This window comes from Strongylocentrotus purpuratus, unplaced genomic scaffold (genome assembly GCF_000002235.5).
Source record: "Strongylocentrotus purpuratus isolate Spur 01 unplaced genomic scaffold, Spur_5.0 spur5_scaffold_15, whole genome shotgun sequence".
Classification (NCBI taxonomy): Eukaryota; Metazoa; Echinodermata; class Echinoidea; order Camarodonta; family Strongylocentrotidae; genus Strongylocentrotus; species Strongylocentrotus purpuratus.
In genome coordinates, this window is record NW_022145600.1 from 12,061,178 (window position 1) to 12,075,037 (window position 13,860).

Below are 13,860 nucleotides of genomic sequence, written 5' to 3' on the forward strand. Positions count from 1 at the left end.
AGGATCAAAACCGTGTCGCTGTGCTATAATAGTGCCCCTTTGTGAGGCATTAATCATCATTACTATCAGTTATGACTTAAAGTCGTAGGTCCCCTAGTTGATAACCATAGTAGCACACACATGCATTATCAGTTACGTAAAACAAACACTCGCAAAGTATTATTCAATAAAATCTGAGAATGTATAATTTCATTTAGATCTATTAGGAATGAATCATTGTTAAAACTATTCCATAAACTGGGGTGAAAAACATGTATTCTACCTTTTTGTCCAACAGTGTACTTTAACTCAATTACACGCGCATTTCTCCAAATGTGTAATACAAACAAAAACATACAACTGAATAATAAACGTTTTCAATATTGATTGCTTATACGTAAACATAATTAAACAAAAACTCATTTGCAGGATATATATAACTTAGCAACAAAGTAAACTTATAAGTACCTAAATATAATATACAGTGCGTCCCAGAAAAAACGTAACCGAGAAGTATCGATGTTCTATCATAACTTAATCACAACTATAATTAATGAATGATACATATTTGGAAAGCTTAGGGTCTCCTCTTTCATGTGATGCTACTCAGATAATGCATATTTTAGGCATGAGTGATTAGGAGCAATTTGAAGGAAGGAAACCAAAAATACATTTGGCGGGCGGTATCTGAATTTCGAAGAAAAATTCACATTTCTAGAAAGTTGAGTTTCTGCCCTTTCATATGAAACCTCAATCAGGAAAAATGAGCGAGGAATGACAAAGTTCTGTTTGTTTAAAGTAGTGCTTGCATTTCCAACTAGATTTACTAGATTTATTTTCCTTACGTGAACAGGAACAAACATAAAGGCAATATCTGCAACATCATCTCACTCATCATCTAGTCCATGAAGCTGCATTTCACTTCTTGAACATTGATTCAGAATATCATCCATTTAAGATTCTATACAGGATTGCAGGCTGCAATCTTATTTTCCTGTTGCAGCTTCATTTCAGGAAAGATTCCTTTGCCGATAGCTTCGTATTCCTCAGTATTATATGATTAATCTAATGCGCTGTGTTTGGTTTACTGTCTGCATTCATCCACAAAATGTAGCTACAGGAGTTTCATTTTAAGATCATAATGAAGAACAACATTGCCTTGCCCCCTTCATTCTCTCTCCTATATGTTCCTCCTCTACTCTTGACCATTTTTTTCTGCAGTACTGCAATCTTGAGTATAGCTTGACAAACAATCCTAAAGTATGATACTAACAGTGGATGACGCATATGACAAAGAATGATCAAAACACCAATTCTCCCATAAGGGTCTGATTTTTTAGACTAGCAGCTCAATTTCCCAGTGATTGCGTTGTTCAAAATGTACAGTCACCAATAAGATGTGTGTCAACGTATGGTGCAAGAATTGTCGGCTGCTGATGTGGCCCAGGCCGAGAGTATTACATGTATAAAAGAGCTTCTGCCAGTTTTGGAAAACATCATTATAATCAGAACTGGTGGATAATTGAAGGTGAAGGACTTGTGCAATGAAGCTGATAGGTAAGTCTGTTACTTTGACTTTCATAAATGATAAGCATTAAAGTTAAAGACCAGTTTTGGTCATGCAATTGCATTGTGAAAGAAAAGGTGTGGAACGGATCAGAAAAGGTTGATCATCTAGTATATAAGTATTGGTGTGTACATTTCATTTTTTGAGAGGGGGGTTCCAAAACTGGTCTTTACCTTTAAGCTGCACGGGAAGATTCGCTTCTCGATGGCGACCGCGCCCCTCGCCTCGATCTGTCCCTGCTCGTAGAGTCAATTACGTCCGCTGTGGCGATCGGGAGGGTGGTAGGGAAAAGAAAGAGGATTAAAGGAAGGGAGTTGAATATTACGACCACGGTATTATTATTGTGTTTTGTTGTTATGATTATGATAATGATTATCATGATATCATTGAATATTACGACCATGGTATTATTATTGTTTTTGTTGTAATGATTATGATTATCACGATATCATTGAATATTACGACCATGGTATTATTATTGTTTTTGTTGTAATGATTATGATTATCATGATATCATTGAATATTACGACCATGGTATTATTATTTTTTGTTTGTTATGATTATGATTATGATTAATTTCATTGCCGTTATATAAATGGCGAAGCTGCCGCTGCAGAAAATTATCTTCGTAGGAAAGGTGGAACATGAGTCCTTTTCTTTCTTGTGTGAGGTTGTGAGATCATGATGGTAATAAATGGCGAAACTGCCACTGCAGAAAGAGAGTAAAACATAAGCCAGGCATTATGAAATATGATCTTAATTAACATCAATTTTTATATTTCCTATATCTTCCTCTTTTGAATTTAACCAATCACCCAAGTTTTGACGATCTGCACGGGGAGATTTAGTAATATATCTATAACCATCCAAATATATATATTTATAGAATTACAGGATATAAATGATTCTGTGAAACATCTGAAATTTCAAATTTGTGTCTATACTGGCTATAGGGTTTCATCAGGTGAATATTCAATTAACTAGAAATCGTCAAACATAGCTACGGAATGCAGTGATAAAGAAGTTGTGTAAAAAAAATTTGTCTGTATGGTTTATAAATAAATGCGTTGCTACGAAAGACAGTTCTATAGTTTTCAAAATAATTGATTTTTCTTACAGGTAATTGACACTCGGGAATCTCCTGAGCCACACACAAGATACAGCAAATATCACTTGATAAAAGTCTAGCCTTCCAAATTCAACACCCAACTCACATATATATATAATTAAAAAAATGCCTGGACGAGGTCGAGGTCGTGGTCGTGGTCGTGGACGTGGTAGTGGTCGTGGTCGAGGTGGTGACCGAGGGACTGGAAGGAATCAGGGCGGTCAAGCTAGACAGCAGCTTGATCAGGATACAGATGAATGGAATCTCACTGAAACAGCTACTTCTGATCAGGACTTTGTAAGTCTTTGGTATTTTTTCGAAACAAAAGGGTAGTCTGATTTGGAACTATTCCACATACCATTTTTATTTTGTGATACTTATTTTGTGATATGATTCCACCATCAGAGTGGTAAGTATGTGTCAAAATTTAGCCAGGAAAGAAGATGGACATTATGAAAATTAATCAAATAACTATTAAGTTTGCAGGAATATAGGGCAGTTATCGACTTATTTTGTTAGAAATATTTATGTAGAGTTCTTAAGAAATAATCTGTCTATTTTTGTCTGCGCAATTTGAAATAGATTCATATACACTCCAAAAACGGTTAAATACCACCTTCAAATGTTTGCTTATTGTTTTCTATATGAATATCCCCAGTTCGTATCCGGACACCTACCCCCTGGAAATCCACCCCCGGATAACCACCCCCAGTCAACTACCCCTAGGACAACTACCCCCTAGGGCAACCACCCTTTAGGACAACTCCCCCCCCCCCCGGGACAACTACTCTCCGGACAACTACCCCCAGACAACTACCCTCAAGGACAACTACCCCTAGGACAATTACCCCCAGACAACTACTCCTAGGATAGTTGCCCAGGGGGTAGTTGTCCTTAAGGATGGTTGTCGTAGGGGGTAGTTGTCCGGGAGTAGTTGTTCTAAGGGGTAGTTGTCCGGGGGTAATTGTCCTAGGGGGTAATTGTCTGGGGTTAGTTGTCCGGGGGTAGTTGTACCGAGGGGTAGTCGTCCTAGAGGGTGGTTGCCCTGGGCTGTAGTTGTCCTAGGGGGTAGTTGTCCTAGGGGGTAATTGACTGGGGTGGTTATCCGGGGGTGGATGTCCAGGGGGTAGGTGTCCTAGAACCTCCCCACTTGTGTATTGTGTGTACAAGTGAATCTTTGAATATAGGATTATGAATATTAAATATTATCACTTATTCTAATCACTTTTATCTTCTAGTGTTTTGAGAAAATGCAGCAATTGACAAAGTTAAGAAAGACATATTGATACGATCTGATTTGAAAAGTACCAAAATGTCTTCATGTTTACATCCAATTAATATAATTTATGTGCAATATTTCATTTTTTTGGTGACAGGAGAAACGACCCGAGTTGCTCTTCACATCATCCAAAGTGACCTTTGACCAGCACTTGGCTGCTCAGAAAAGCTACAGGAATGTTTATCTGGCTACTGTGAAGGTCCTGCTTGCCAATGGCGTCAGTATTTCACAAGGTAAAGGATTCTCACAAAATGTGATCCGATGCGGTAATTAACAACCCCCCCCCCCCCAAAAAAAAGCGTATTTTAACGTGTAAATGAAAGACAACTAGCTGCAGGCAAAAAGGGTCGTATGTGTATACATGTAGCTCTGTTTTATGAGACACATAAATGTGAGTTGTATTACACTTGAAGTCATCACAAAAACACTGTCCTAACTATAAAGTTAGCTGTCATTCTTAACCAGGGTTTTATCAAAATATGTTGGTTTTTATTATTGTGTATATTATGTTTTCCTTATTAAGCTTGTAAGTTAAGTATGTAAAGTGCTTTTGTTTTATGAACCACATGTGGAAAAAAAACTTTGGACTTGAAACAGGGATTAAAGTTCGTGCATTGGCTGTAGCATGGGTTCGTACGGACCATGCCCTGGCTGAGACCTTGCTTCAGGACACTGAAACCTTCACCATGGTAGAGATATTGAAGGCTCTTAACCTCCTGGATGCAGGGCGTAGGATGCGAGAGAAAGAGCGCCGCCTCAGGCAGCTTCAGGTTCAGATACAGGAGAAGGTCAAGGTCAACCCTAAGAAGGTGTCAAAGGTCAAATCGGATATATTCAACCTCAATGCCACCAAGCTTAAGGTAAATTATCTGTTTTTAAAAATAAAATATGTAGTTTTTTAAACAAATTATGGTTATTCCACTTTACATTCAGTGAGAGTTATATTGCCTCAGGATTTTATAATGATTTTAAAATTAAGGTAGTTTACTGTGTTATGGACATGTGAGTGAGCTAGGGTTAAGAATATATTTACAATTGTGACTTAATGTATGTGGAATCACACTCATAAAGAAAATGTCTGCAATAGAATGTTATGACATACATCTACGAGCTACAAACACAGGACAAATTAACCATTTAGCAAGGACAAAGTATTGAATTGCTATGTTTTGATTGGCTACTGTGTGTGTGTGTTTGCATGACAGGTTGGTTCAGTGAGCGGAGCGCTGAGTCGTCATATCCGCCGTTGGGTACGCAGTCTGACCAGTGCTCAGCTAGAATTCTATGCTCTGCACTATCCCAAGGAACCATGGAAAACTCTGGCTAATATTTGCCATCTTAATCCAAAGAAGGTAACATAAATTCCCCTCATTTTCCTATATGCTTTAAATTAACAATAGCATTTACATGAATGTAACAAAGCAACTTTTATTCTTAAATGGGTGTAAAATTGTAAAGTTTTGAGCTTTTAGCAAGACTTTCTTTATTTAATGTGATTTCAGTCTTTAAGAGGAAAATGGGGGTAAACAATTTGTTTTGAAAACTCTATTAGTTTGCCAACTTCTGAACTCAAAGAGTTTTCATGAGTTGTTCTAGATCAGGGCGTTTTTGTATTTTATACTTTATGTGCTCAGTATGCTGTGGTTTCTATTGTGCTGGCATTTTATTTTACATTAACATGTGCTCCTTCCACTTCACATGTTACCATCACCCCCTCCATCTCACATATGTCACACCTCCCTTCCCTCTTTCTCTGTCTCACTCAGCCATGCACTTCCATGTTATTCTCTTATTCTCCCTCCTTTTTTATCTCCATCTCCTTCTGAATCTCTATCCCTATCCCCATATCTATGTATATATTGTGCCTGTCTGTCATGTGTCACCCTTCTTCCTTTTCACTGTCCCTTTCTCACCAATGTCTTAGTTTCTGTATGCCATGTTTCCTCTCCATTTCTATTTCTATTAAGCGATGCTCTGATCTATAGAATGCATGCCGCTCATGATTCCTTCACCACAACTCCTTTTGTGGTGGTTGCTGAAATGAATGGCTCAATGAATTTTAATTCAGAGCCATAAACATGTACTAGATGCATGATAAGAAAGAGTGACAAATTGTGCACACATTGTTGCCTCTTTTGTTGCATGACCATATTTTGTTTGACACCAAGAATGAAAAATGAAAAACGGGCCTTAAAATTCTTAAATTTGCACTTGTTCAAGTTTCAAAATCAATTTTCTTTCTGATAATATTTGCAGCTTCATACTTTTTTTATAACATTCTATTCCATATAATACTACCATGTACATTGTTTTCTGAAACAGGACTTTTTATTAGAGCAATGTAGCAATGAAAGAAAATGTTGTTTCCAATTGAAGAAGAAAAGTTAATTAATCTATCCCCTCAATATTCGCTTAAATTATCCCTGTACCTAAAATATGTTTATACTGTAGGACTTTCCTGAGAAGCCATGGTTCCTGGCATACTGCTTTGGTGAGCCAGCACCAAGTGGGAGCTTGGTTGCCAAGTGTGCTGGGATGAATGCTGAAAACATCAATGAATTGGTAAAGGGAGTGGATGTTCCGTACAGTCACATTAAGCAGTTCACCCTCAATCTCACAGAGGAGAGCAAGGAACGTATAGCATCCTACGAGGAGAAAGTCGACACCCTCCTGTGGTGAGTGCCATGAAGCTTTTGTCAGTGACTCATTCGTCGAACGTAGCTCGTGTCACTTTACTGGGATGGTTTTATATCCCACCGCTGCCACCGTCATAGAAGACGACGACACTTCAATCTCAATATGTGCCAGACAGACATTCATGGAGTTTTGGACAAACACTACAGAACAAGTTTTAATGACACTTCTCTGAAAATATAGTCATTTCTAGAACTAATGATTACATTTAGGCGATCTAGCTATACTTCTTGAGCTCTAAAATATCATTTCATCATTAGAATCCAAGATTATCTACTCTAATGATCCCTATCTCTCTGTCAAGGTACTATGAGGATCTGCATTGCCCTAAGGTAGATGAGGTGATTTGCCGTCGTATCAGCGATGGGGAGGCAGTGACTCTACCCTCAGGCAAGCTGATTGAGAGGTTGCTTTTGATGAAGACCCAAGGAATTGGAGCCTGCGTCATGGAGTCTCTCATCCCCGAGGCAGCAAAGAGGCTCAAAACCATGAAGTGAGTTTACAGCTCAGTAACTGATATACAAAACGATAATGTAGGTGATTTGAGTGATTTCATCACTTGACTGGAGATTTAAAGGTCACAATTTTGAGCCTGAGTGAATCACCAATGTCCTTAAATTGGCAAGACATTAATCCGCATTTACCACTCTAAACCGATGGAATAACAATGAACAATCCAAACCTGTAACAAAGCATCTGTCTCTGGTTGGTCAAGTGAAAGATGTGTTACTTTTAAGCCATATATGATTAAACTGGAAACTATAATTTTGTTCTTGATCAGGGTTTCCTTGGAGGCTCCTGTAGCTATACTAGGTGATCGTTCACCTTCCATGGAGGTTGCCATCAAGACCAGTACTATCATAGCAGGTCTTCTGACTGCCATCACAGATGCAAAACTCTCTTTCTTCTCGCATGAGGACTATGTGCCTGAAAAGATCCCGAAAACCATAACTGAGGTAGGTGATCGAACCCTCAAACTCCTTTTGTCTGATGACTTAAAAAGGGCTTAGCTCTACCGCTGCTCAAACTTTAATGTGAAAGGAATTTCCATGACAATTTAAATAATATACTAGCTAGTTTCACTGAGAAAGGTTATCTACTATCAAAATGCTATAATTTGATCCAAACCTCTTTGATGTCCAATTGCCATTAGAGTGGATCAAAGCTCTTCTAGTAAGTCTAGAATAATTACACAATTTTGGGGAAGAATTGAGCAATTATTTGAAAATAAAGGAATTGTTATCACGATATGCTATGATTGACAGATTCTTGAGATGGCCTCTATGCTGAGGACAGATGGAATGACGGCCCCTGCAGCCAGTCTTTTGCCATATTATGAACGCAAGGAGGTTATCAAGACATTCGTAGTTGTGACGGATGAAGAGGAAAACTGTAGAGAGGAAAATAATGACTACCTGTAAGTTCAAGATTCAGATTTGAATCTGATAGGATGAGCAACGTCATTATGCAAAAGTTTACAAAATCATGATGTAAAGCTAATTGATGACTTTTTCATTGGTTCGTACCTGTTTTACCCAAGGGAATATGGAAGTTGTGAATAAAATATTTTAAAATCTAGTGAATGAATTTAGTTATGTAAGTTTTATCTCATCAAGAACGCACCAAATGCGTATCATGTAGACAGTCTATATATTCATATATGGTCTGCTTTCTTTGGCGTTATGTTACTAGTGTCATCTTGTCCATCCTTCAGCAGTTTCAACTCAATTTTCTCGCAACACTGGCTAGGTGTGCCAGAAATATTTTTCAGACAATTCTAAACAAATTATCTAAATGCATACATGTTGGCTTACATAGCTGTTCCCTCTATCTCTATTTCACTGAGTATACATAATACATTATACATCATTACAGTGTATGCAGCGAATACCGAGATAAACTCTGTTTCTTTCTCTACCTTCAGCTTCAAAGCACTATTCAAGAAATACCAGGAGGAGGTGTACGCCGATGCCAAACTGGTCTTCATCTCCTTCCTTGACAACCAGCACGCTGTTGGTCAGATGGTTAAGCGGCTGACCGCAGATGGTATCCACCCGATGCAGTTCAAGTTCAGTCGTGACCGGCCTGATCTGACCAAGCTTGACAGTGTCCTGGGTCTACTGTCCACTTCGACCGGTGATTTCAAGAAGGGGGTGAATTGCATCGCCCAAGAAATGACTGATGCTCAGACCAACGCTCGGAAACGGGCTGAACCATGAATGAAGAAATTATGTGAAGACTTAGTCCATCATTTCAAAATAATTGCAATCTAATTAATCAATTAAGCACCCCTTACCAATATTACCCAACAAAAGCATACATTATGATTCAAATGATTTTATTTCTCATGCAATGAAACGACAAATATAATGGGAAAAAAGCACGAGAAAAAAGGAACTAACTTGAAGCAGAGCTTGATGAAGTGTTAGTTCCTCATATGCAGTTTTACAATAAAACATGAACAAAGTATGCTTATAAATCAAGAAATAGACAAATATGTAGCTAAGAAATTCTATAACTTTTTTTTTTGGGGGGGGGATTTAAAAAATGAGGAAAAAAATGAAGGAAATTAGTAAAAGGCAAAAAGAAAGAAAGATACAAAAAAGGGAAAATGAATGATTGCAAAAGCTCTAGAAAAGGGAAATTAGATCAGTCGAATGAGGGAGAAAGAGAATGAGAAAGAGATTGAGTCGAGAGTCAAATAAACCGAGATTCGATCATGTATATGTGTTCAAAAGTTTAATCTTTAACTTTTTTTTAAATGTGTATAGTCTGGAACTTTGTTTAATTGTAGTCTCCAAAATGGGAATGTTGAAGTACTACGAGCAAATTCTTTGTCATACCAACTGTTCTTTTCGACCTTTCTGACTAGCAATTATCTGATAATCTGGGATCTGTATTGTTACTACCTGTTCTGCAGAGGCCTTATCATGGTCATCTTGATTATTGTTTCCTGTCAGTCATTTTCCATGGCAACACTAAGAACAGGAAGATGATTAAATTTGAACCCTGTTCTAGTCTACATTCCAGACAGATTGTGTCCTTCCAAAGCCTCCTACAGATATGCAGTGGTAAATCGCAGCGTTTTTTAAACGAAATTATATATTTTTTACTCAATGAATACACGTATGACATTTATTACACTCAGTACCGTGTCATATCTGACCGTGCCTTAAAGGTAATACAAAGTTTTGGTATTGGGTCAGGAATTTGGTTCAAATGAACATGTTGGAAGCATATGCGATCCTATAATATTAAGTGATCGTTGTCGCGGTTGAAATCGAGTCTAAAGTTTTTTTGTAAATAATATACTCTTTAAGTTGTATAGCTCCCTCTCAAAGTCAAGATATTAATTAAGCCATATAACAATGTTTCTTGACTAAAATCGACCGATTGACTATTCCCGTTTGGAAATTATATATCACAACTACATATTCTGAGATTTTCATGGTTGCAGCTTCCATAGTATGGCTGTAAGTGCTATTTGAAATTTGTCAAAATTTACTGGGGAGCACCGGTAAATTTTGATATTCAATTTGTCTCGAAAGCAGAAGTGTTTTAGGGGCTAAATTTTCTAGTGCTTATAATACATCCACAGGGGCATCCAAATATATCAAAATTGTAAAGAATCACTATCCAGTCAATTTTCAAAATTTCCCAAAACTTTGTATTGCCTTTAAGAGTACAAATCAAACCTGGGAAATATGAACTAAATCACTTTCAATTCTATCTTATACAAATATAACCATGTATATTGAAATACATCAAACTACAGATAATTAGGAACATACACAATATACGAAAAGCATAAGTAGATAGATTTAAGGCTCATTGCATTATTTACATTTAATTAATATGACCTACATTATAAAATGACTGTGTTACAACATTGTCATGCATTCTTATGAAATTATATTACAATCGTGAACTTAACTTAAATTCAACATAATGGATTCCACTATATATATATATATATATATAGTTAGTCATGTGTCAAACAAATTATACCTACATGTAAATTAACGACATACGTCATTCTTTATAATCTGACTAATCAATGTTTACAAAATAATCAGTTCCAGCAAGGGCCCATGTCGTAGTAGGTCCAAGGTTTAAGTAACCAAAATTTGGCGTTTTAACAATATACCACTCTCACTGAACGGAATAATTGATATTGATAGATCATGTCTTAAATTAATCAATGCAACTTGTTATAGTACTGCCACAACAACAACATCATAAACGAGACAATAACTACACCAAAACAACTATACACATGTATTACTATTACTACAACTACTGCTACTATTCACAACTACATGTTTAGTATTACTGGTGATAAAATGGGCTGATCGCATAAGGCAGAAATTTAACATGAATACAAAAAGTGCAGAAAAACATTCCTAATATCAAGCTTTAAGCTACGTGAATTAGCTTAATAATGTTCTTCAGTATAAACAGTATAAAATCACCATTTGAACTTGTAGAAAAAAAACATGTACTTTGATATTTGACATTCCTATACATGTATACTTAGTCGGTAGTTAATAACTTGCGTTGCAAAGACACTCCTTTGTATGGGCACCAATCATTTAGGTTCGTTATTTACAAATTATTTACAGACAAAATTAACAACTCATAAATATCACACAAAACAGTTTCCCTTTCCAAATTAAACTGTTAAGTTAACAAATACAAACAAACCTTTACGTAACAAATTCAACAGTTCATGCAAAACATATATTCGATAAAACAAGTATTCAGTGTTATATTATTGAAAGAAATGTGGACTTCATTATTTCGTCCTTTTTTACAAGAGCCATGGATGTTACATGCCAAGTAACAGTTCCTTTATTTTCTATTTGTAGATACTTCTAAGAAAAGAATACCGTAACACTCTTTTTTGTGAAATCACATTATAACTGGTGCCGAAATTATCGTCAATTTGCACATCTGAATGGTAAAATCGTTTTTGAGATTCCAATCCAAATATTGAGTTTTGTATCCACGTTCATGAAAATCATAGTGAAGAATTATTGAGAATTTCGGAAGGAAAACACTTTCATTCGGCATGGATTTTCAAGGATGTTGGACTCGATCTTATGGAAATCGATCCATCTTTTTGTCTTCAATTTTCATGCACAAAAACAATACAGGCCTGCGAATTAGTAAGTGCATTAGCCTGTCCAATGCTGTGTATTACAGAAATTGGGTACTAATAACTTTATGATTACTTGGCTCAGAAGAGACTTAGACTTATATTTTCAAATTGTTTATTGTATACTTAGTCTTTAGCTCATGTTTATTGTGTTTTAGAAATATAAAAATGTATATATCATGTCTATGTATTTCATGATTATTATATCTTACTTTGTTTTATATATCTTTCTGTATTGTAATGTAAATATTTTGTGCTCTCATATTCCTGAAGAGGGTCGATAGAGTCAAATAAATTTAAATCTCATATCATTTAAAGCAGGCCTTTTGGTTCTGAATTTTTAAAAAATAAGTCCTAGAGGACGATTAATTTTAATGGCACAGAAATCATTTGGTTGCACACGAGGCGATGTTAACACACTGCATTAATACATGCCCTAACCGAGTATGGTGATTTAGTTAGGACTATAACGAAGAAAGGTTTGCACAGTTAAATTTGCACTCACTTTGTGTAACAATATTCCTCTCGCATTGTGCGTCAATACCTACGCCAGTCACTGACGCAATTATACCCTAAGCATTTTTCGCATTGTGTACAACGAGCTTCTGAATGCAATTATCTATAACCACACAAACAATTATAAACAAAAATATATTATCCTTTCCAAAAGTGGCAATCTAAATACATCTTAGGAAGACGCTAGAGTATATTCATAGCTAAGCAAAAAGGCAAGCGACATTGCTGCAGTAAAGAAGAACTAGTATTGTAAAAAGTCATGTGTCTATAGCATGAATGCATCTCTAATCCTGTTATTTAGTGTCGGTATTTCGTCCGCCCACGACATTAAACATTTGGTGGATTCTAATTTTGGTAAGTAACTATAACAATCTATCAAATTTCAACTCCCTATCCGATACTCTTTACAATGACAGCTCACATCGATTTATTACCTTCTGTACAGGTCTCCTAACTCTGAAGATTTTTCAAATGTCCATGATTAACTGAGCAGGCTCTTCTTCCATGAGAACCCATTACATTTTTTGTAATATACACGTATATATTTGAGGCACCTATCAGGGATTTGCAAGCCCTCGGAAACTTATCTCAACATTTATATGTAGCAGCAAGATGATAGTCTGAAAGTATCCACAAAATTTCAGATCAAATGACTCCATGATTTTCTGTCTATAAGTGAAAATTGAAGCCCTAATCTTGTACACAACAAGTGTGGTCAATAAAACACTTCCAGTTGCAAAATTCAAATTTGGAATGACTGTGATTTTGCTTACTATGAATATTTTGCCGTCTTACTTATGGGAGCATTTTCAATTATGATATTTTACAACATTTTGACCCTGTCACAGGTCTTGAGATTTTCACCATGGAAATCCCTGAACACTTTTTAAAGTATTTCGAAGTGAATTCAAGATCACACTTTCTTCAATGAAAGGAAAAGAGCAAAAAAAAACCGATGTCAAGAATACACATCCTAGTAATATCTTATGAATATCCACGTGATTTATTGGATGAATAACTCCATTGCATGGCAATTGTATTTATAATAGCAAAATGGATTATGACTTCAAATTAATCATCGGGAAATTATCTGATACGTATGCAGTGGTGTATTTATGTAGTTGTCACTTCAGCCGGTATTTCGTCTTCGCGAGAAATGATCGTCTGATCCGTCTGAGTGATCGAGTAGGGTGTCATCTACCAGTATAAACTGACGTGAGAGAAGAGAGAGAGAGAGAGAGTTAGAGAGAGAAAGACAGAGAGAGCTATATGAATGTGTGCATAAAAAATGAAGCAGCGCTGCATCAAAATTATCACATATTGCAGTAAATGGGGGACTAAGAAAAGAGCTTGAATATCATACGGCTTTACGTAAAAAAAACCCATCTATACTAATATGTTAACTATTACGTAGAAAACGTCATAATACAAACAAAAAATGCGAATAATGTAAATAAATAGGCCTACATATAATTTCAAAAAAAGAATACAAAACTTCAGTTCATCACTTCGCTCATGTAATCCATAACACAGCCTGTATTTTCCAATGGGCACCGTGA

General features: G+C 36.3%; 1 protein-coding gene across 1 annotated transcript; it reads left to right on the plus strand.

Moving 5' to 3' along the window:
* Window positions 1-1,434: 1,434 nt before the first annotated feature.
* Window positions 1,435-9,023, plus strand: LOC105441416. The gene is made up of 10 exons (XM_011672508.2): window positions 1,435-1,536; window positions 2,666-2,951; window positions 4,031-4,166; window positions 4,531-4,793; window positions 5,139-5,285; window positions 6,385-6,608; window positions 6,932-7,120; window positions 7,409-7,583; window positions 7,893-8,044; window positions 8,552-9,023. The coding sequence occupies exons 2-10, from the start codon at window positions 2,781-2,783 to the stop codon at window positions 8,844-8,846; spliced, it is 1,752 nt and encodes a 583-aa protein (XP_011670810.2). The 5' UTR covers window positions 1,435-1,536; window positions 2,666-2,780; the 3' UTR covers window positions 8,847-9,023.
* Window positions 9,024-13,860: the final 4,837 nt, after the last annotated feature.

Excerpts from the sequence above, each read along its gene's own strand:
- LOC105441416 (XM_011672508.2), top strand. The coding sequence starts at position 2,781 with ATGCCTGGACGAGGTCGAGGTCGTGGTCGTGGTCGTGGACGTGGTAGT. Across the intron at positions 4,167-4,530 it reads TGGCGTCAGTATTTCACAAG|GGATTAAAGTTCGTGCATTG; the intron begins GTAAAGGATTCT and ends GACTTGAAACAG. Across the intron at positions 4,794-5,138 it reads TCAATGCCACCAAGCTTAAG|GTTGGTTCAGTGAGCGGAGC; the intron begins GTAAATTATCTG and ends TTTGCATGACAG.